The sequence below is a fragment of the Panthera onca genome, chromosome C1 (genome assembly GCF_046562875.1).
Source record: "Panthera onca isolate mPanOnc1 chromosome C1, mPanOnc1 haplotype 2, whole genome shotgun sequence".
Classification (NCBI taxonomy): Eukaryota; Metazoa; Chordata; class Mammalia; order Carnivora; family Felidae; genus Panthera; species Panthera onca.
This window is the reverse complement of record NC_138346.1, coordinates 46,238,102-46,262,265: the sequence shown is the minus strand read 5'-3', so window position 1 is coordinate 46,262,265 and position 24,164 is coordinate 46,238,102. Positions and strand designations below refer to the sequence as shown.

General features: G+C 34.8%; 2 protein-coding genes across 11 annotated transcripts in view; both read left to right on the top strand.

Moving 5' to 3' along the window:
• The window catches only part of GULP1 (GULP PTB domain containing engulfment adaptor 1), a 270,309-nt gene extending 264,312 nt beyond the window's left edge, over nucleotides 1-5,997 (top strand). For all 10 annotated transcript variants that reach the window (XM_078451105.2, XM_078451110.2, XM_078451109.2 and 7 more), the window contains one exon: nucleotides 4,008-5,997. In XM_078451105.2, coding sequence (XP_078307231.1) covers nucleotides 4,008-4,079 — 72 coding nt within the window. In that variant the 3' untranslated portion in view covers nucleotides 4,080-5,997. The remainder of the gene's footprint in view (nucleotides 1-4,007) is intronic.
• COL3A1 (collagen type III alpha 1 chain) overlaps nucleotides 1-24,164 on the top strand; it is a 355,595-nt gene that overhangs the window by 26,854 nt on the left and 304,577 nt on the right. The window lies entirely within an intron of this gene.

Below are 24,164 nucleotides of genomic sequence, written 5' to 3'. Positions count from 1 at the left end.
TTCCTTATTAATGATCAGTGCAAGTGAAAATATGATGGACAAGCACTCAGTCATTGATGGGCAAGGGTCCATCCATAGCATCCCTTTGGAGATTTGTTACTAATACTTATATTTCTTTTTGATATCAAAAACTTCAATGAAGTCTATTCTGAGAAGAAAATGACTCTAAATGAAGAAAATCTCTATGGACAAAAACATCTAGTTAACTTTAAGAATAATTATAAAATACTAGATACAATTAAATCATATTAAAAAGTTAATAGAGGGACACCTGGGTGACTCAGTCAGTTGAGCGTCTGACTTCAGCTCAGGTCATGATCTCACAGCTCGTGAGTTCGAGCCCCACGTCGGGCTCTGTGCTGACAGCTTGGAGCCTGGAGCCTGCTTCGGATTCTGTGTCTCCCTCTCTCTCTGCCCCTAACACACTTGCATTCTCTCTCTCTCAAAAATAAATAAACATTAAAAAAATTTTTTTTTTAAAGTTAATAGATTCATGGTTGCTGGAGGGAAAACTAGTGAAGAGACAGTAGGAATAAGGGGATTAAGAGGTACAAACTTCCAGTTATAAAATAAATAAATCACAGGGATGGAAATAAGGCATAGGAAATACAGTCAATAATATTATAACTTTTATGGTGACAGATGGTAACTGCATAATGAGCATTGCATAATGTACGTAAATAGTGAATCACCATGTTGTACACTTGAGACTAATGTAAAATGTATGTCATCTATACTTGTATTTTTTAAAAAATTAATAAAATATTATATAATCATTAGCTTTATGGGAACCCAATATAGAAACTTTGTTCTCCTAGATTTTAAAAAAATATAAAAAATTATATATATGTGATACATTAAAATAAATAAGAAAGTTGTATATAATATATAGTTTTTATACTGTTATTAAAATTGTTTTTAAAAAATCTATACATAGATGAAAAGGAGACTCAAAGGACACATACTTCAATATGTTCATAATTCTTATGTAAGAGTGGTTTTCCTTCCTTGATATGCTTTTCTCTCTATTTCAAAATAAAAACATGCAACTGGGCAAAATATTTCATATAAAAAGTGAATCATTAATAATATATTAGAAAAAATAATATATTAATAAAATTATTCTTTTGTGTGATACTAGTTTACGATAACTTCCATCACTACATAAATAAAATAAAGCCTCATTTTCATTCAAAGTTTTACAATTCAAGTGGATATGGAACCTGAGAAAGATTCAGTGGTCATTAAATCATGATTTACTAAATGAAACCTAGGAGGGAAGGTTAGAAACTGTGAGAAATTTTATCTGAAGAGTAAAGAAAACCAAAGAGCAATATAACAATGTGTCTGTTAATGGGGATGATTAAATTCATCTATGGGGATTCCGAAAGGATCCTTCTTAAATCACTATGGAGATATTCTTGTAAGAGATCTACATTTTTAAATTATTGAAATAGTGACCAATCCCTATTTTACTTTGATTGCTATTCTGCCTTTCAAACACTACTGACACACTGATAAGTAGTTGAAGTGATAGTGGTTTAATTTCAGAATGAACTGACAAAAATTTTAAAACACTGTATGGTATCAAATCTTTCCAAAGTTAATACATACCTACACTGTCTGCCTATCTATCTATCTATCTATCATCTATCTATCCTCTATCATCTATCTATCTATCATCTATCTATCATCTATCTCTCTATCATCTATCTATCATCTATCTATCTATCTATCTATCTATCTATCTATCATCTATCTCTCTATCATCTATCTATCTATCATCTATCTATCTATCTATCTATCTATCATCTATCTATCTCTCTATCATCTATCTATCTGTCATCTATCTGTCTATCTGTCATCTATCTATCTATCTATCTATCATCTATCTATCATCTATCTATCTATCTATCTATCTATCTATCTAATATACCAGAAGATGACCTAGGACACAGATCCTCACATATCCAAATAAAATATTTATAAAATTAGTTAATTTATACTATCTTCAACTTAAAGGTTGACTTTCCTAAGTACTTGGCAGCTGTTTAAAATATATGCATACATAAGGTAAAATATTTCTTCTTGTGATAAGAACAGACTTTTTAAAAATAACGGTAAGTACTCTGACTTTTACTCAACTAACTGTAATTTGTACTGTAAGTTCTGGGAAAAAGTTTTGAAACCCTTTGCAGTAGTGGCATTGCTCTGTGGCCTTTATAATGTAGGTATAATGAAGAGCATACTCCGTGTTAACAACAAATGAGGTGTGGCTTGCAGTTTTAAAATGATTTTCTTCTACTGTATGATAATGTTCACATTGAATTTGTAATAAGATAAGTATGTTAGACACCTGTTGTAAACAAAAGTAATTTGGGGCAATGCAAAGAGATACACAACTGGCCAACATACAAGTAGATACAGTCTAATGAAATAAAATACAAAGGAGAACAGAGGACAAAAGAATTCTTTCTGAGTGATGTTTTATTTTCCACAAGAATAGTCTGTTTACATTTTCACTCACCAATAATATGTCACATGGTCACCCCAAATTCCAAATTACCTGCCTGAACAAAATTTCAGTTCTGTTAGTAAGAGAGAAAGGTAAAGTATATATATATATATATATATGTATATATATATATATATATATATAAACTGCCACCGTGCTTCTACAAAAAAACCTAAAATGTATCCCCAGTTCCTTTCATTAATGTGAGTCCCTGCTTTTTCTCTCTTCTTTGGCAGGCCAGTGTGCATAGATTAAGAGCAAGGGTGGGGAGAGAGGAGATGGAAAACTGGAGATAGCCCATTACCTTATGCAAAAATGAAGAGAGCTTGGAGTAGAGGACAAACTCTTTTGCCACTTTTTTTAATGTTTATTTTTGAGAGAGAGAGATACAGAGAGAGAGAGAGAGAGTTTGAACAGGGGAGGGCAGAGAGAGAGGGAGATACAGAATCTGAAGCAAGCTCCAGGGGACTTGAGCTGTAAGATCATGACCTGAGCCGAAGTTGGACACTCAGCAGACATCCACGCAGGCTCCCCTTGCCACCAACTTTTAACACAAAATCTTAGGAGGAAGAAAACTTCTCACAGCAATTGTGCACTTGCTCTCAATAAGTCAGAGACAACTTCCAAAAACATCTAAAACGTGCTTAAGGGGAGTGAGACTCAAAGCTACAACTTGAAACTGTAAGAAATAGCAGGACGGTGCGCTTGGGTGGCTCAGTCGGTTAAGCATCTGACTTCAGCTCAGGTCATGATCTCACAGTCCGTGAGTTCGAGCCCTGCCTCAGGCACTGTGCTGACAGCTCAGAGCCTGGAGCCTGCTTCAGATTCTGTGTCTCCCTCTTTCTCTGCCCCTCCCCTGCTCATGCTCTCTCTGTCTCAAAAATAAATAAAAACATTAAAAAAATTTTTAAAAAGAAGAAATAGCAGGACTAGTAGAGGAAGCTTCCTCCGTTAGAAAGTGGTCTGCACATAGGATATGGCATTGTGTTTACTAAAAGTATTTTACCTAGCTCTGGACAGTGGCAACCAGGAAGAAAAGATGAAAACTATAAGGCTCTGTTGAACCTTTCATCAAACTTGAGGTCTAGCTATCTTACTTCTATTTAAATGAATATTGATCTTTAAAGCCAACAGAGGAAATTTAAACTAGAGTAGAATGGCATTACAGATTTTATTGAAATAAAACATGTAAGTCTTAAAACTACTTAACTCCATATATTTCTGTTTTCTTTTGTCTTTCATGCATGCTAACTTCACATATATTTAAAACATTTGAAATGCTAATGGGTGTACACAACTGTCTGGGATATACACCAATATAAAATTTTGACAAACCAGCATTTGACGTATTTTTTCTTAGCTGATCAAAGCATGAAGATTTCAACTTCTATTCAGAGACTCTTTATTTCCTGATTATCATTATTATCACTATTATTATTGTCATTATTGCCATAAGCATTTCCTATTTTAATTATTTTACTCTGTTTTACAGGAGGGGTTCAAAATGGGACTAACTCTTGAAGGCACAGTATTTTGTCTCGACCCATTAGACAGCAGGTGCTGATGTCAAGAACAAGAGATCCAGATTTGTGTTTAATTTGTTTTCTATACATATACATCATTCATTATTATTTTATGAAAGGTAGTATTCATGTGCCGATATATTTTTGAAAATCTTAACTTTTTGAAAATTATTTTAGTAAAATGTTCATTATCGATCTATAACATTTATTTCAAAAACAACTAATTGTAAAGTAAATCATACTTTTATGTTCCTTTCTGTTTCTCTTGTAGATGAATTTATAATCAAAAAACAGATTACCCAAATACCTGTCTTGTGTCTGAGTTCTAAATAATTAGCATCTTGAAATTTGTGTTCATTCTCCAGGCTGCTAGTTTATTATTGATTCCCAAAAGCCATACTTTAATGATACCTTTCAAAGTCTTGACAAGATATACCAATGCCAAGCTAAATATGTTCTATATTCAAACCAATAAACATGTTACCATCCATTAGACAGATGTTATTTTATGGATTAAATGTTGTTCATGTCATTGCAAAATGTAAACTTTGAATATAATGCCACGAGGTCATTTGTAGCAAGTAAAATAGCAAAAATATAATTTCCAATAATAATTAAAGCAAATAGAGTATTTGTTAGCAAAAACAAAGTAATAGTGTTATCTATTATTATCAGTTATACTCTAAGTCTTTTATTTATTTCATAAGTAAAGATTATGGGAAAAAATGAACATTTGCTCTTCGCAAAACACTTAATATTTAATTTCTAATGAGATAAGATAGACACCTATCTAATGAGATTAGGATTTACGTTGCTAAGCATCTCAATATCATCTGAGCTAATATTTCCTAAAAAATTTGGAATTTAGGCTGTCTATGGTTGCAATGTCTATTACCCATGTATACTTTACCAACTATATTTTTTCTCACTGAATAAAATTATTCTTCTCATATTTTCTCCTTTTCATAGATATTTTCTCACCAAATTTTATTTTGTGATGACCCATTAGTTTTGATATTTTGAAATCTATGACAACTATTCTTTATGAATCATCAATATTATTTAGCAAATTTAATTTGTATTTGTTTTTGTTGAAGTCAGAATCTCATTTTTCACAAAAACCAAGTGGCTTCTCAGTTTGGTTCAACATAAACAATAAAATTTTCTTGTACTTAATTCATAATGTGTTGATGAGCTCTGACCCTTAAAAATGTTTGTATGCCCATTATGTAACAACCTTTAATTTGTACTCAGTGAAAGAAAAATCTATGGTCAAAATTTAAAATTTGGTTCATCACATCATAAGAAAAATAGATTAAATTAATGAAAATATGAGCTTAGATTAGGGGTAGATCTTAAAAGTAGATTTTTATTTTACTCATGGGAATTTCTGTCAAGTGCTAAAGGTACATATTCAGTAGGAAAAGAAATCAAATATGCTTATGCAATATTATATTTGTATGTATCTTCATGATGTTCTATGGTATATATAAGCCTTGTTTTCTGTTATCTGCTAAGTTGTACCTTAATTAGAGGTTAGTATATGTTTCATAAAGAAGAATCTTTATAATTTTGTTTGTCATATAGTATTTTGGAATTTGTATAATGAGGATGTTTAGAAGCCATTTCAATGGCTTTTTTTTTAACAGATAGAATTTGTATTTTTATTGTACTTTAAAAAGCTTTATGTAATAGGTATATATTTAGCAGCCATTTATTATCAATGGTAACACAATAGAGTACTAAGATGGTATTTGCACACTTAAGACACGTTACTTTACCAATTTTTAATGGTAATCAGTTCTACTGGCATGACTAAATAGTACATAATTGCTCATTAATTATGAACATTTATTTCACCAGTGCATTTTTATGAAGATCCAGTTGAAAATTGTATTTCTATGTAAACTCAATGATATGTTTGATTTTGCTGAGAATAAATAATTTTAAATAAATAAATGGTGTAATTTACTCATTAAATAATCTCTAGTTAAGTTAGAAACATTCTGAAGCTACTTACATAACAAAGTTTCCTGCTCATAAAATGAAGCCTAAGAGAGGAAGGAACGAAGGAACAAAGGAATGAAGGAAGGGAGGCAGGGAAAAGAAAGGAAAGGGATTAATGAACTTTACTTTTAACTTCATTTCTTATAGCCCACACACATTTTAGCTGCATAAGCAAATACCATTCAGTTGTGGAAACAGTGGACTTGGTCCTGCTGGTGATATAGGTCATAATGTAGTTTGTGATTTCACTAGAAGCATCTGGTGCAATAACCGTATTATGTAAATACCTCTTTTCAAAATTCAGAGCCTTTTTAGCCTGGTAATAATGTAAAGGCTTTCTTGTCTGATAGGCTTTAAAAGGTGGAGTTGATAAAAGATCTGAGTTGTGGCTCACTGCAATATCATGACGTTTTGAGCCTTTCGAAAACATAGTAGTAAGTATTTTAAAGATTCACAGGACTCAAATGCACAGTGTTTGCACACCAATGAGCAATTCATCGGTCTATTCAATAACGTTCATTTTTTACTCACTTTATGTGATAATGTATATCATGTGGGTAAGAACACATCTCGTAAGTTTGCTTACTTAACATTGTTAAATTGAAGACCAGATTTCTGCCTTCAGTTAGTTTACTGTCATAAGGGACAAGTAAGGCAATGCATGAACGAATGAGTGAAAAACAATATGTACGAAAGTACCGTGTGAACCGAAATCTTCCCAGAGAATATATATATTTCACTATGTTTAAATGTGGGTACCTAGCACTGGCTAGTGTCTACAGTGTTAGATATCCAGTTCAATGGCAACAATTTTCTCTTCGTTTATTTTATTTTGGATTTGAATTTTTTAAAAAAGTTTTGGTCCCATTATGAGAATTTATGTTCAGATAGAATTTCTGATAGATTTGCATTGTCTCATTTCTAAGTTGTTTTTTTTTTCTCTTTTTGATGTTATTTAACATAACCATGAAAAAAAACTGGCTGCTAATATTTTTCTGTTCCAGTGTTTCCATATATAGTTCCAAATTCAATATTTGTTCATGATTTTGGATTTCAACCTCTGTTAAATTAGTTGGAGAGTCTTGGACTCAATTTTGACAACTAAATCTCAGACTCCACCTAAACTACACTGTTTATAGGTGGCAAACACATTGCTGAGATAATCATGGCTGGTATTGTCCTCAGATCCCATATCTCAGGCAGGAAGGACCTAACAAGTGTCCTCTCCTTCCTAGATAACCTCTGACAGATTCTCAAGAACTTCCTCCTTAAATGTCCATCTCATAAATGGAACAAAACCTTAATTCTTACACACTTGTTTCATGTCTTGATCATATATTGTTAATGTCCAAATGTAACCTACTTCTTCTAGAAATCCTGCATATAAAACCTATTTTGTCTGGATTCATCCAAAGTGGATTTCCTTACTCTAATAAGGAGACCACCAAAAATAATTTATGCTCTTCTCTGTCCTTGCTTTCAAGTAAATTTTTGCGAAATATGGAGATTACATTTCTCTGGAAGCATTTCTTTCCACTCCAGTTCATGGATTCTAAGATACACTACTTCCTAAATCATAGATAATATGCAAAATATGACATACTTAAGTTGAGTTTAACGGCCCATTTCAAACATTTTCTGACATTACATGATAAGTTGAAATAGTGAAATTTCTATGCCATTACATTGGGTTTTGTGTCACTTAAAGGTACCACCATAACTATAACTATGAATTTGGAAAAATTTACTTTATTTCCCTTAGCCACGTTTCTGGCGTTCATTCAGATGCATACTCAAAATTCACTGAGTCAGACTTTTACAGTTTGCATGCAGGTCTGTCTATAGGCACTTTGGAATATGCATTAAGGCATTTAAATGTTGCTTTCTTTCATTAAGAAAACCCGGCTAGAAGCTGTAAGAATTACCTTCTTAAAAGGGTTCTCCAGTACCCATTGAACATAATTAAGTTCTCTATTAGAGGACATTCTGATATCTGATGACATTTTCTTGGTAATTTGTACTTTATTGAATTATCATTCATATGTTTTGCAAAAATAAATGAAATACTGTCTTGGAAAATCTTTTAAAAACATTTTTTAAAGTTTTTTTTTAACATTTCTATTTATTCCCCAAAATCTTGAAGAAAAGATTGCCTTGACATTTTTATATCCTGTGGTGCCAAGCACAACACTTTTGTCCATAAGCATTCAGTAGAGGTTCGATTCTTTAACATACTTCTTGCTAATAATGTGAGCTAAAAGTTCATAAGCTCTCTGTGAAAGAAAAGAACAGCATGCCTTCCAAGTGAATGTTAGGAGAAGATAACCACTTTGTTTTCTCTGATTAAATCTTTGCTATTATTTTAACTTTAAACTCACTGCAGCAATAATTTGCTAAATAAAGATCTTGACGATTCTCTAAGCGCATCTAACAACCACCATAGAATCATAGACTAAGGAAATTTGGCCCAACTGAAGGAGGGAAAACAAATGATTACTGAGTTTCAAAGAGGTGGTGAAGATTTAAAGATTAATATTATGTAATTGAGAGACATTCCTTATACTGAAGGGGATGGAGACCAGTATTTGTTGAACATGTGTATTAAAGAATGATAGCTATAGATTCCTACTGTATCTTTCCTTGAAGCCCATATTGTGGTCACACAGTTTTCTTGGTTTTAAATATTTTTAAGCTCATTTATTTGTCCTTAATTTTTATTGTCCTCTTACTTCAAATGACATTTTACAAGAACATGTTGGGGCCCTTCCCAATTGACTACTCCCTCCTCTCTGTCTGGCCAGGCTGCTGTGTTCTAGTCTGTTCCAAAGGTCACTTGTTCCAGTTGAAATAGCTGTCTGGATGGCCTGGAAATAATCCAGAGACTGGTTCTTTCCTGCAAAGAAAGCAAAGAAAGATGTTTGTTTCTTGGCTACATTTTGAAAAGGAAAAATAAAAAATGTTATGGCTAAATCTACTAATAGTTGAAAAATTAATATAACCCTGGGACCAACTTGAAATTATTTTCCAACGTCTCATGTCATTTTGATTTTTTATATAATTTTAAAAATCAGTTGTTTACTATCAATCATTAAGTAATCAGTTTAGGTAGCTAAGTGTATATATAAGAAATGTATGCAGAGAAATTTTGGCAAAGATTCAGGATATACTGAGTTCTCTCACAGACACAAATACACACACTCACACTCTCGCTTTATTTAGCAGGTCGGGACTTCGTTTATTTTATTCTTGGTATCCGCTTTAATTAAGAAAAAATCTTAGGTTGTGCTAGACAGTACAGGGAATGGGAAGAGATAGGTAATGAAGGGATAGTCATAAATATTCAAAGATACCAAGTAATCCACACTTGGCAAAGTGGCTGTGCACAGATATTTGACCTGTTCAGTTTTCAGACAATTTGGACCATTTGTAGGCTAGAGAGTAATACCTATGATGCAATTATGTAAAAAGCTGTTTCTAAAGTGATTCCTCTTTAATTTCCCTTAGTTCTCTGGTAATGCTTGTGGTTTTCATCTTTTCTACATAAAAGGAATTAAACAGGAAAATACCTGAAAATAAGCTGGCCACTTGTTCCATTACTTTCTGCCGTCTATGGCAATTAGAAAAACAAATATTACTTAGAATAACTTGAGTTTGAAAATTTCTAAACCAGAGCTTACTTAAAATTTTAAGTAATTTTTAGTAAGATTACTTATATAAACTATTTGCTTTAGAATATCTCAGTCTGATCTATAGAGAATCAATGAACTAGGATTTAAAACTTCATACTTTGGTGGTACACTTGTGGGTATAGCTCTGATCTGAGCCATGACTTTGGAAAAGTCATGTAATGTGGGGTTCATGAAGTTCATGAACATTAGCTATTCTTGGCATAAAAAAGGGATGAAGTCCTCCAAACTAACCAAAGATTTAAAAAAGTCATGGAAACCACATATTTCATCTTTTATTTACATACTAGTTTAAATAAATATTGAATCAATGTCTCCTAGGTAAATAGTGCATCTAGCTGGCAACAGTCTCTTAAAAGGCAACAGCAGAGACCACAAAACTGTCCCAGCCTTTGTATCTGTTTATAATCTCAAAATGTGTGTATAGGATTCGATCCTTTTAATAAAAGTTGAATGCAAGGCAAAAGCATGATTCTAAGATTCTCTTTTTTCTCAACCTTTCCTACACCTAAGGATACATTGAAAGGTCTCCAAGCATAGTTACACTGGAGAAATGGGGCCTATGGTTCTCCTCAAAGTATTAATGGCTTGCCAAATTTTCAGGATAACTTCAAGATAAATAATGCATTCTCAAAGGAATTCAGAGACTCTCCTCTCCAAGCAAACATTAAACCATGAATATGCCAACAAAGAAATGCTGAGATTTCTAATACTATATTGAAATATCAAAACACAAGCATTCTTATATTTGCTTACATGAAGAGAGACATTTAAATTCACAGAGAATTTGTCATATTTCTATATTTTATAGGAACCTGCTTGTATGTACTTAGGTTTTATTATGAAAATGTATGTGCAAATGTCAATATTAGAATACTTTCTTGAAATATATTCAAGTAAAACTTGGCTTTAACATATGAGCTATGCTCTTTTATGTAGCTTGTTGGTGCAGTCTTTCTTACTGCTGTATGTGTTAAAAAAGAAAATGCAGAAAAGGTAAAAATCTCCAGCATGCCTGTTAAATCTTCCAAAGGTAGAAATTGTATTTCTCATCACTCTGTATCCTTCCCTAAGCCTTAATCATAGAGAAACAACTAGAGAAAACAGCTGTCCTTGAAAACCACAAGGGGCTTGAATATTTATTTCTGCTATGCAAATTGATCAAATTTGTACAAGCCTTTGCAAGATATTTTACCAAAAACTCTCAAGTAGTACCTCCTTCATAGCAAACCACTCATTTTTTGCAAAAAGAAGCAATCAAGAATGTCTATCTGATCAAATAAAATTAATTAGAAAGCTTGTAGACATTAAATAAAGTCAATGAGACTACGGAAAGCACATGAGTCATACGACCTAGTTGAGCTTATTTAGAACACACACACACTTACAAAACTTTGAGATTCCATCAAAACCAGATTGTTTCCCGCACTGTTCCCCAACTGAAAATTAGAAGGTCAAAGCAAAATTAGACAAAAATGTCCCCAAAAACAATGCATGAAAATCATCTAACAACTAACGAAATGAAATAAAGTAAAAGGAAGACCATGTTTTATCATTTAAAATTTTACATGTTCAAGGGTTTTTATCTCATATAATATTTAATATTAACTTTCATGTAGTACCACTTATCTTTTTCTTTAACAACTATCAGGAAATTTGCTATAGTTAGTTCATTTTTAGGATGTAAAAGGAAACAATGTAACTAGGATTTAAAGAACACAGAGAACTATTTTGGAATGTGCTTGCTCTCAAGAAAGGCCAAGCAAGATTAAAATAAATGCATTAATTGATTATTGTTCTACAACAGAATGAGCAATTTTAAGCAGAGAGAAACTTCAGCTCTGTTTCAAAAGGTCAGCTGTGATGGTATTTAAGAGGAAAACTGAAGTCACATTTTTAATACTTAAGACAGATGCTTTATGTTAAAAGACTTCTCTGATGAGGTCCTTTTGTGCTGACTAGAGTCTGTTCTTCTGGGTGGATATAGATTGGAAGAAAGAACAAATTATTGTCTTTCACTGATTCTTTTATGCCCCTTAACTGTACATATTCTGAGGAAACAATTGAAATTTCTGCACCCTGGTTTCATCTCCACTCTATGCCTCCATTCCCGAAAGGAAAGTCTTTGTGTGTGTGTGTGTGTGTGTGTGTGTGTATACGCACACACAATTGAAGTTTCTAGAAATGTGATTCTAAATTTGGTTTAAGCCAATTATTAAAGTAGTTTGGGTATTCAATGAAAATTTTGGAGATGTTTAAAACATTTTTCGGAGACGTTTTAGAGACATATTTCTTTTTCTTTCATTTCCTAAAGGTTACAACATCAAAAGAAAATGGTATAAATAATGAGTATATATTGGAAAGAGTAATGTATATTTATGACTGCCAAAGTTTCAAGATTACTGATACAAATTGTGGTATGTCTATGTGGCCAGAAAGATCATTCTGAGATGAACAATCTTTCCATCCAGCACTCATCATAGAATATTTTTTGGTATATGTGAAACCACAAGTACATCAGTGGGAACTTACTTGTATGGAAATACTGAAGGAAAACCACTAATCATGGCAGCCAGATTTCCCAGAATAAAGCAGTTACTTTAGAAATTATGCCAAACTACTTGGGTTAAAAATATGGTTTCAAAAATTGCAGATCAGCATAATATGGAAAAGTTATTAGCAAACTACAGAAATGTGGTTCTAAAGTAGACAGTATTGAGCAGCAATTTCATAATGACTTTTGTTTTTCTTAGATATAAGGTCTTAAACAAAGGGCGGTTGTGAACACCATCAGTTATACATTCAGACAAGCTGGGGTTTGTATCTAAATAGTTCTATTCTGCCAAAATGAGTTTATTCACAAAATATGCCTTTTTTTTCTACAGAATATAGGGCAGCATGTAAATATATTTTCTCATTTAAAGTGCACAATTATTCAGATGTTTTTATAAATTATTCTTGACTTTATTACCTGACACTTCATAATAGTTGTGAATATGAATTAGAGCCAAGGCAATTATGAATATAAAAGAATGTGATTTCCCTTTATTTATAGCAATATTCCATATAGACTCTAAACGAGAGGCAGACAAGCCTACTATGGTTAAGCTTTTGTAAGAACCTCAAATTTTAAAAACAAATACAAAAAAATACAATGAATATGTATGCATTCATAAAACATGTTTGTTTTCATACCAAGATTTTATAAAACAAATTTACAAAATGAGTTTCTATTTCTTAATTTTTATGTTCCTATATTAATGCTACATAGTGCCAGTTTTGTTCTACATGATATATTTTTAATTAGCTTACCCATATAATGATGCTGTGTTTTGATCCTCTATAGTTTTGCTCTACATATGATACTATTTATAGAAAACTTTATCCAATATATTCCATTGAGTTAATTCTGTAGAGCAGAAAACATCTCTCAGTTCTGTGATAAAAGGATCATTCACTATCAACTGTTCTAGTTTAGGGTTTTCACGATGTACATAAAGTAGTGTGGATAATTTCTCAGAAAATTCTGATTACTATGTCGTAACTCTTTATTCCTACAGATTGGAAAGTGTGGCACAGTATAAGTGGGTTTCTATATGAAAACTGTAAATTCCACAAGTTGTAGATATTTCCCTACTGAAATACACAGTTCAAATATCCATCATGTAATACACTTTGGATTGTGTAGTGTTATATTTTTAATTTTTTAACTTATTGAAACATGCGTTACAGCATATTCCCCTATTTGTTGATTGCAACTTTTGTTCTAGCATCTTTTTATAGAAAAAATACATTCACGCAGGCAAAAAGATAACTTAGTAATGATGTGTTGAGTTTCCCCAAATAACTAATGTTAAAGTATTCTGAAGTGGACTTTGAAACATCTTACTTGGGGGGCGCCTGGGTGGCGCAGTCGGTTGAGCGTCCGACTTCAGCCAGGTCACGATCTCGCGGTCCGTGAGTTCGAGCCCCGCGTCGGGCTCTGGGCTGATGGCTCGGAGCCTGGAGCCTGTTTCCGATTCTGTGTCTCCCTCTCTCTCTGCCCCTCCCCCGTTCATGCTCTGTCTCTCTCTGTCCCAAAAATAAATAAAAAACGTTGAAAAAAAAAAAGAAAAAAAAATTTGAAACATCTTACTTGGATTAATGATTCTCAGAATTGGCTATTCTTGATGCTGTCTGCCTCTTCCTAACTAGAACTTCCATATGAAATAACAGTATTTGGCTAAAATCCAAAATACTGAAAATACCAATTGCAGGCAAGGATGTAGCACAGCAGAATATAAATGCTGTGAGAATGTAAAATGGTACAGCAACTTTGGAAGACAGTTTGGCAGCTTCTTGCAAAACTAAACAGTCTTACCATTGAATTCAGCAACACTCTCATAGGGATTTATCTAATTGATTTGAAAATTTATGTCTACACAAAAACCTGCATGTGTACGTTTATTGCAACTTTATTCACTGTCGCTGAACACTAGAAGCAACCAAAATATCCTTCAATGGGCTCCTGAAACAGAAAAAAGGACACTAGGTAAAAGTTAAGAAAATCCAAATAATTTGTGGACTTCAGTTAATAATGCATCAATATTAATTCCTTACTTGTAACAAATCCAAAACATGTTAATAGTGGGGACATATGTGTAAAGTACGTGGAAATTCCCTGTTCTATCTTTATGATTTTTCTGTAAACCTAAAACTTTTCTGTATTTAAAAGTTTACTTAAAAATTATTAACAGCTTCTTGAAATATGTGGCAACCTATATGTTTACTGGCTAAATTTTTATTAATATAACACTCAAAGTGTTAAAAAAGCAAAATATAGATATAGGAAGAAGTTACTTGTAGAAGTGCTACTTTTCTGTAGACCTAAACACCAGAAGAAAGACCTGTTAAGTCTAAAAACAGTCTAGAACGCATCAGAAATATAGAAATGATACTCAAACCAGAATTGAGTGGGTATTAATTTTATAGGCCCTCAATAAAAACTAGATTTTTTTTAAGTTGTAGAAATGTTACAAATGATACTTTCCAATACCACTCCAAAGATCCTGTTTATTTCATTTTAAGGCCTAGTGTCTGCCAAAGGTAAATAAAGACCCTCTGGGGGATGAAAATGCAGTAATGTATTTAATATATTTAAGTTCATGCAGAAGGAGAGGACAATACAAGGTTGTCCTAAAATGCAAAAGACCCACAAAACAATGAAAATAAATTAACATAATCTCGTTCATTGACAGCAGATACCACATAAATATCTTGAGTATAAAAATTTTTTGGTGAAGAAAAATATGAAAGTATAAACATAACACATTATATTAGCCTTTAGAAAGATATTAATCAAGTTAGGGATATTAGATGTTCATGCTTGACCAACTCAAGAGGAATTAATATAATAGTCATAGAATGGGTGTTGAGTCAGGTCATAATGACTTTTTAAAAAATTTATTTATTTAAATTCAGGTTAGTTAACATAAGGTGTAGTGTTGGTTGCAGGAGTAGAACACAGTGATTCATCACTTACATATAACACCCAGTGCTTCTTTCAACAAGTGCCCACCTTAATGTCCATCACCCATTTAGCCCATCCCCCACCAACCTCCCCTCCATCAACCCTCAATTTGTTCTCTGTATTTAAGAATCTCTTATGGTTTGCCTCCCTCTCTGTTTCTATTTTATTTTTCCTTCCCTTCTTCTACGTTCATCTGTTTTGTTTTTTAAAATCCACATATGAGTGAAATCATACAATATTTGTCTTTCTCTGACTGACTTATTTCGCTTAGCATAATAACTGTAGTTCCATCCACATTGTTGCAAATGGTAAGATTTTTTTTTTTGAGCACCGAGTAATATTCCACTGTGTATATATACACCACATCTTCTTTATACATTCATCAGTTTATGGCCATTTGGGCTCTTTCTATTATCTGGCTATTGTTGAGAGCGTCGCTATAAACATTGAGGTGCATGTTCCCCTTCAAATCAGCATTTTTCTATCCTTTGGATTAATACATAGTAATGCAATTGCTGGGTCATAGGGTAGTTCTATTTTTAACTTTTTGAGGAACCTCCATACTGTTCTCCAGAGTGGCTGCACCAGTTTGCATTCTGATCAACAGTGCAAAAGTGCTCCCCTTTCTCCACATCTTTGCCAACATCTGTTGTTCCCTGACTTGTTTACATTTTAACCATTCTGACAGGCATAAGGTGGTATCTCATGGTGGTTTTGATTTGTAACACAATGACTTTCATTTGTAGTGGAACTGAGTAAAGCAACCCAGGTCAAGATCAAGATATATTGTGTCAACAAGTGACACCCCCCCCCCCCCCCCCCCCCCCCCGGCCAGTATCAATTGGTGAACAACAGTTTATTTCTCACTCACAGTGCATGTCATTACAAAATGTTGCAGTTCTATTCCAAGGAGATCTATTCTGGGCTAAAGAAGCTGTCCCTAAGTGTACTATCACTGATCTTGTAGTAAAGAGAAAAGAGGCACGACAAGCTGTTTGCTGACTCGACATTTCTGTCTGGCAGTGGCACACATCACTTATGCTCAGAAGTGAATACATGTATTACTCCACTGACCAAAGCAAGTACATGCCTACTCCCGAGTCCCTCAGGAAAGGAATAGAGCATGGGAAACTTCTAGGAGGGAAACAAAATTTTACAAGCATTAATATAATCCATGATACTTATTAAATGCCTCTATGCTGGGGCACCTGGGTGGCTCAGTAGGTTGGACATCCGACTTTGGCTCAGGTCATGATCTCACAGTCCGTAAGTTGGAGCCCCACATCGGGCTCTGTGCTAACTGGCTCAGAGCCTGGAATCTACTTCGGATTCTGTGTGTGTGTGTGTGTGTGTGTGTGTCTCTCTCTGCTCCTCCCCCACTCATGCTCTCTCCCTCTCTCTTTCTCTGTCTCTCTCTCTTGTCAAAAAAAAAAAAAAAAAGCATTAAAAAGTTAAAAGAAAATGCCTCTAATGCTTATTAATTTTGTGACCTTGGAAAAAAATACCTAATATCTTTAAGCCTCAGTCTTCTTACCTGTAAAATATGAATTGTATTTAGTCATGGAGTTAAGAATACAACGAAATGAATATGTGAAGCATCCACATTAGATAGGAACTTGATAAATGATAGCTGGTGTTTTAAATAAAAAATGAATGTAAAGGCACTATTACAGTAATGAGAGTCTTGTGCTTCCAATAGGCTTTAGGTAAAAAGAAAATAAAGCATTAGGGATATTAATATAAAAAGGCTTAACCTTATATTTCTTTTACTGTTTTCTATATCATCAAATGACTTAATAACAAAAATTGTTTTGATATATTGTTTCAGAATAATTTCTTTGAGTCTGCCTCATAAAATATTCTGCAATTTTGAGCTACTTATTTGCTCCATACGATATCTTTAGTGAAAGTGAGATTCAATCTTTCCAGGATTGGATGTCCGGAACTAAAGAAATCATAACAAGACCTACGTAATTGAAAACAGGAATGTTGGTCTTTTGGAGGGCTTACCCCTGCAATAGTGGCCATTGGCATGGCTTCTGCAGTGGGCCTGTGTCTGCCAGAAGCCTTTGTGCTGAGCATGGCTACAGAACCAGGAGTCCCACAAAGTATGATCCAGGTCGCTTTACTGGTAAGCCAAAAAACTATGTGCTTTCTCTATGGTTTGAAATTTATCCCAAGGAAAAATTCAAACCAAAACCAAAATTGGCTAAAATTCTTAGGAAATATGAGTACTTGGGCAACTCAGATATGCTGAACTGTAAATGGCTGCTGACAAAATGTCCAATTTTGCGTCATTGAACATGGTGGACATCGAGGAGAAAGTATATATTGCTTAAACGCACTGTCCTTATCTTTGTTCCTCTTAAAAAATTGAAGATGTGGGTTCCAGGACTCCAAACTCTTCCACTAGTCTTTTTTCGCAAGTACAAATTCTCACTCCTTCACTAATACATCCATCTCACATTTTTTTAGTTTCACTTCTACTTGGATGTTGTTAAAGCCTTACATTTAGTATTGTTTTACGTGATATCTTCCACCTTTCCATTTAGCTATTAACTGCTTTCTAACAGCTACCATAAAGTATATGGTTTATTTATTTTTGAGAGAGAGTGCTAGTGGGGGAGGGAGAGAGGATCTGAAGCGGGCTCTTCACTGACAGCAGAGAGCCCCCATGGGCCCTAACCAATGAACTATGACATCATGACCTAAGCCAAAGTTGGAAGCTTAACAAATAGAGACAGCCAGGTACCCCTAGAAAGTATATTTCAGTTTCTAGCACAGTGCTATGGTAAATAGAATGTGTTAAAAAAAAAAAAAAGCATGTGTTTTGTTTCAGAATTCTCTCAGCTGCTTTCTCATGACTTTTCTTGGTTTTATTGTTCTTATATCTAAAAAATTATATTTTTTTTCTCAAAGGATATTATGGTCTGAGAGTTGACTCAGAAATATTAGATCAATTATAATTGAGGAAACAAAACCATTTTAAAATATTTTAAAGTCAGTCGGTGTATGATCTTGCTAATAAAAACACAATTTAAATTGGTATTTGTCCTATATAAGTCTCTAAAAATGTGTGTTTGAGATATTCCTGGGGTTGAAACCACTGAGCTGCTCTCCTTGCATGAAGTTGGAATAGAGTCCAGACACTTTTAGCAAAAATGTGGAATTTGGGTAAAAGAGGAAACTTGAGAATTATTAAAGGATGGATTACCCAGAATGAAAGATCTGGAGTGAACCATCCCAAACTGGGCTTCAGATCAGAGAAATAAAAAAGGGTGAATACAGGAGAGGCTGCTGAACTTGGGCAGTTTTAGTTATAACTTCAGAGGGGTCTCTTGAGCATTTAAACCAGGAGCAAAGATAAGCAGTGTAACCGCTTTTTTACATGTGGATGAGACTAACAGAAAAATATCCCACTTCTCCAGAGTCCTAGGAAGAAATTCTATAGCCCAGGGCCTATGGCAATTCCAAGAATCAACACCCAGGGGAAGACCTACACTTTGGTGAGAGTCAGATTGACAAGGGAAGTTCTGCTTCCTGTTTTAAATATGTGCTAACCTAATTAACATGTAATAATGTCCTAAGATGTGTTGTCTAGGAAAAACACTCTGAGATGGGTATTGGGAGGCAGATGGCTCACTGGGGATTGCTCTTGATGATATCACCTATGCAGGAGGAGAGAAGCTGACTGGGCAGAGGGAGAAGTTGAACTGTGATGCAACATGGCTTCAGCTATTCAACAGGGAGCTCTAGGGCTAGAATGACTGTTCATAGATCTCTGAATTGAGGAAAAGGTGCTGTACTCTTTTATGAATTAATAATTATATACAGTTTACTTCAGAGAGTGTCAGTTACTTTGGGTGACACATCTCTACTCCGCCAAAAGTAATTCCTGGGAAAGGACTCAGCTATGAACCACTAAAAAGCAATGATTCTGGGCATCTGGGTGATTCAGTCAGTTAAGCATCTGACTCTCGATTTTGGCTCAGGTTATGATCTCATGGTTCGTGGGATCAAAGCCCCATTTCAGATTCTGCACTGACAATGCGAAGCCTGCTTGGGATTCTCTCTCTCCCTCTCTCTCTCTGCCCTTCTCCTGCTCTCATTTTTTTTTCTTTTTCCTCTCTCTCTCAAAGAAATAAATAAACTTAAAAAAAAAAAAAGCAAGCGATGATTCTGGCAACTGAGAACAATAATGCTTTGGGAATATCCTAATGGAAAGATGTGGGTATCTAAGTTTATCCCATTCGGGGAATAGTTCCTCCATGATTTTGGCTGATCGTTGTTTCATGAAAAAAATGTACAAGAGAAAGATTAGTGGAAAAAAACTAGACCTCTCACCACTGCAGCTGGTATTTAGGAAGCAAATGATACTCATCAATGTCTGCAACTATTACCCATTCTGAATTCTTGTCATAGCTGACAACTCTTTCCATGTAAATATTCACTCTAAGTGGGGAGAGCAAGACATTTATTATGGAGGAGACTAAGCCTCTGAGTACCCTATTTTTTTTTTTTTTTTAGTTTATGGCTTCTATTCTTGTTTGTTTATCATCAAAATTGAGCAAGGGAATTACCAAAGAGTGCTCCAGTAGATCACCTGGTCCCGTGGTGTAGCAGCAACCTTATCCCCAACTGATGGTGGAGGGTTAATTATTCCTGCCAGGATAGTGACTTCCTTCCATGCTTGAAGATCTCTTGTGCAAGGAGCATGAAATAAGTGATGGCATAGACAGCACAAAGTTTAGTGGAACTCTTGCTATTTTCCTGGTAAAAGTACTCTTGCAACAGGAACCAAGACTTCTGAAGCCACAGAGTCAAAAATTGCAGGAAATGGATGCACAAATTCCTCATGTGGGTCATTGGGAGTGATTATAAGCAGGATCACACTCCTTGGTTATGGTACTTCAGTTATAGTTTACCTATTAGTGACACATCACTGATGATGGCTGTTGACTAAAGGTATATATTGCATTATGAAGGATGACTCTCCCTGCTCACAGAGAATCATCTCCAAATTGGTATTTTAGGTGCATTGTCAAAAGGACATGCTATCAAGAGTTCAGCTTTTGGATTGTATGATATGTGATTGGAACAGTGGATCTCGTGGATATGTGCTCACCACTATATCTTTTGTACTTTAAAATAGGTACTTTGGTCTGATCTATGTTACTCAGGAATTCTTTGTCCACAGAAAGAACCTTTCTTAAGACCCAAAGTCTCATACGCAAGGAAAATAAAACCATACCCAGAATATATATCGATTTTAGTAAAGGTGAATTGCTAGGCCTTTGTTGTGAAGTGCTCCAATATAATCAACATGCCACCAAATGTCACTTTTTCTCCTCAGATAATGGTGCTTATTTAGGAAATTTGGAATGTGTTCTATTGTTGGAAGATTATTTGGCAATGCCAGTGGCTAGATCAGCCTCAGTGAATGAGAGCCTAGACTTTTGGACCTATGTATTGCCTCCATCACTGTTACCATGATACTTTGTTCTTGTACTCACTGTGTTGAAGGCAAAGCTAGCTATGTATAACAAGTCATTATGTAGATCAGAATGTTTACTGCCACTTCCATGCGGATGCTCTCTGGTAGTTGTTAACATGCAAGGCAAAAGTCTTCATATGCTCCAGACTACAGCACTACCCACATGTCATAAACTCAGATATCCTTGTTCTTGATCTTCCATTCTTTCACCGGATCTCTGCGCAACCAACCAATTCACTCACCACTGCCTCTGAACCTGTTTACATTGATCACTATGGGACACTTTCCCTTCATAGAGTGGATGACTAAGTGCATTATCAAAGAACTGCACATTTTGAGGATTTTCTATCATGACTGTCTCCGTGGGCAGTAGAATGGAAAAACATCTGTTCTCCAGATCAAAGCATCTTCTGAGACCCAGTTAATCTGTTCTAGCACAGCATCTCCAATTAAAACTATTTTTTGGTTCAATTTGTTGTAGGATACTGTCATCTCTCAGGATCTTTCTGGTAAGGGTCAGACTACTAAATCAAATGGGGATTTGATGGGACCTTCAATCCTACATCCATTGGGTCATTAAGAATAGAACCAATTGGGCATATGGGTTAGTTAATGTCTTCAGCTCATGTCATGATCTTGTGGTTTGTGAGTTTGAGTCCTGCATCAAGGCTCTACACTGACAGCATGGAGCCTACTTGCGATTCTCCCTCTCCTTCTCTCTCTCTTCCCATCCCCACTCGCTCTCTCTGTCTCTCTAAACATAAATAAATAAAACTTAAAAAAAAATATCAGAACTAATTATTGCCATTTGTACCATCTGTTCTCCTGGAATTTAATATTGTTTTTGATTTACTATTTTGCCTGGAGAAGGGAGGATATAGTTTAAATGGATTTCACTTCATTTACCCCACTGAAATATCTCTGGCTCTAAAGGCCAAGGAATAAATTGAGGAGTTTTGTCTAATAATAAGTACATTCATTCAAATTATAAATTTCTGTACCAGAGAAATGACCAAAAATGTAACTGACCCGTTGCAAGTTGAACTTTGGCCAGGAATTCATTTATAACCAAGCTCCAGACACTCTCACCCTAACAGAATGTCTATGATGATATCTTGTGTCCTACTGTCTTCAAAATATTTTCCTTCCTCAGGGTACAATTACTCAAACAATTGGCCATAGATCATTTGGGGGAAAGTCTAGGCATATCGTTACCATGTATAGTTGATGTGGTGTTTCAGTCAGTGGGTTCTGGCTTTGAAAACTTGCTCAATTCCCATATTTGACAAAGGTTTATGGAATTTTAGTGGGAAAGCTGGCCTCTGACTCCTGATTATCCGCTCTTGATTTTTTATTATTATGTAATTTGAGAAAGATTATATATGTAGAAATATACGCTGAGTAATATTTTTCTTAGCTGACCACAGACCTTATATCTATAGATTGAGTTACTCTTGTCTGAACATCTATATTGCCCATAAGGATGCCATATTCTGTTGGCCGTTTCCATAGTTTCTTAAAGTCCAAGGACCTCTGCTTGTCAGACCAAATTTGTTGCTTATTACGATAGTTGCTTATTCCAAACTTGAACTCTGTTTGGAATCTTTCCATCCCCATGGCTATTCATAAGACTAGTTGTATATCAACACCATCTATCATCAACCTAAAGAGGTCAGGCACTATTGATCTTCTCAACAAAGCTGGTGCTCCTCTCGCAAGCACATCCTATCACTTTGGTAAATGACGCATACTCTAGGTGATGTGGAGGGATGTGGCTGCTGGGTTTTCTAGCTTAATTAGATTATCTACTCTAGCAATACTTTTCTGAGTCTTTTTAAAAAAATTTTCACCATCTTCCACAGAAGTGTTGTCACTTTCATTTCAAAAACCACCTCATCATTATGTTAGCACTGTCTTTCCAGGCTATAAAATCCTGTAGCACAGAAGAATGCTCCCACATCAATAAATTATCCCTTATTCAAATTTATTATTTTTTTCCTTTGATTCCCAAATGGTCTAGTTCCTGCTGATATATAGTTTCTGAAGAATCTTTGGGTGTAGTTCCTTTCCTTCCATAGCAGGCTCAGAACTTTCTTTGTCAAATTATGTTGTGACTTTACTCTAGTTTGGAGTCTCGTGGCCCAGGGGATAGATGGGTGTAGATGCCAGAAGGCAATATATATTGTCTCGCTGATTTAAGACTCCTGTGGCTTTTAAAAACAAAGGAAGAGTGCAAACCTTTAACAGGGAAGATTGCGAATTTTCTGTAGGCTTGGAGGGTTCAAGGTGACCTAATCACTCAAGGTTTTGGATGCATTTATCCATGTGCCCCATTCCGTGTTTCAGATTCCCATTTCTTCCCAACCAGAGTCCTGAGTTTGGGTAATGGGTTTCCAGATTTGAGAATCTAACCTTTCCCGCGGCCAGCCTCTTCTTTGCATTCTAAATCTTATTATTATTATTTTTTTCCCTCCAGAATGAGATAAGTCTCTTCACACCGTACCAACACATTCAGGCTTTCTTCATACTTTGTCTTAAATTGTTGACTAATCACCTTTGGCAACTATCGTTTTCTTTTTTTTTTTTTTTTTTTCTTTTCCTAATCTATCCAATGCCCCACCAAAAGATAGTTATTACATTATCTAAACCCTTAAATATCTACATTATTGTGTCTAACAGTGCATACTTTCCCACAGGCATCTTTTCCATTTGATCACTTTTATCAATTGTACTGCTCCTGTGTTCAAGGTTAGGTCAGTATTCTACCCGTCATCAGTGATGGTCCTGACTGTCCTGACCAGTGTTGGTCCTGACTGTCAGTTTGCCAAAAGTGATCTTCAAATGATCATGTTAGAGTTTGCCTTCTAGGACCACACCCTGTACTAACTGTCATAGGTCACTTTCTTGGGGAAATAGACTCTGTGTTGGAAATTTGTAATAACAACATCTATTAAGGAATGAGGAAAGTAGGATTAGGCAGAGGGAAAATTGCAATGCAATGTAATTGCAAAAAAAGACCTCAGATAATCCCACAGGGAACTCTGTACCTGGAATAGCTTTTCAGAAATATTTAAATAAATTTGAGAGAATTTGTACTTCCTGTTTAGATTTACCACTGGCTATAGCTTTTCTTGAGGATAAAGTGTAACCTTAGGTGAGGCAGCTCCCATTGGCAGAAACCAATTCCTATGCTGTGACCCCTCTGGGAGCAACACTACCAACAATTGTGAGAATGTATGCTCCAAGTCCTAGGGAGGTATCTGAGGGGCAGAGGCATAGAATCCAGCATTAATCTCAAACACTATATGACAAAGATACCTCTCTATGCCACATAAACCTTTAATGATATCCTATCATAATATAATGTTTCCAATGTCCAGCTGTGGTAGGCAGATTTTTAAAATGGCCTCCACTATTTCCATCTTCCAGT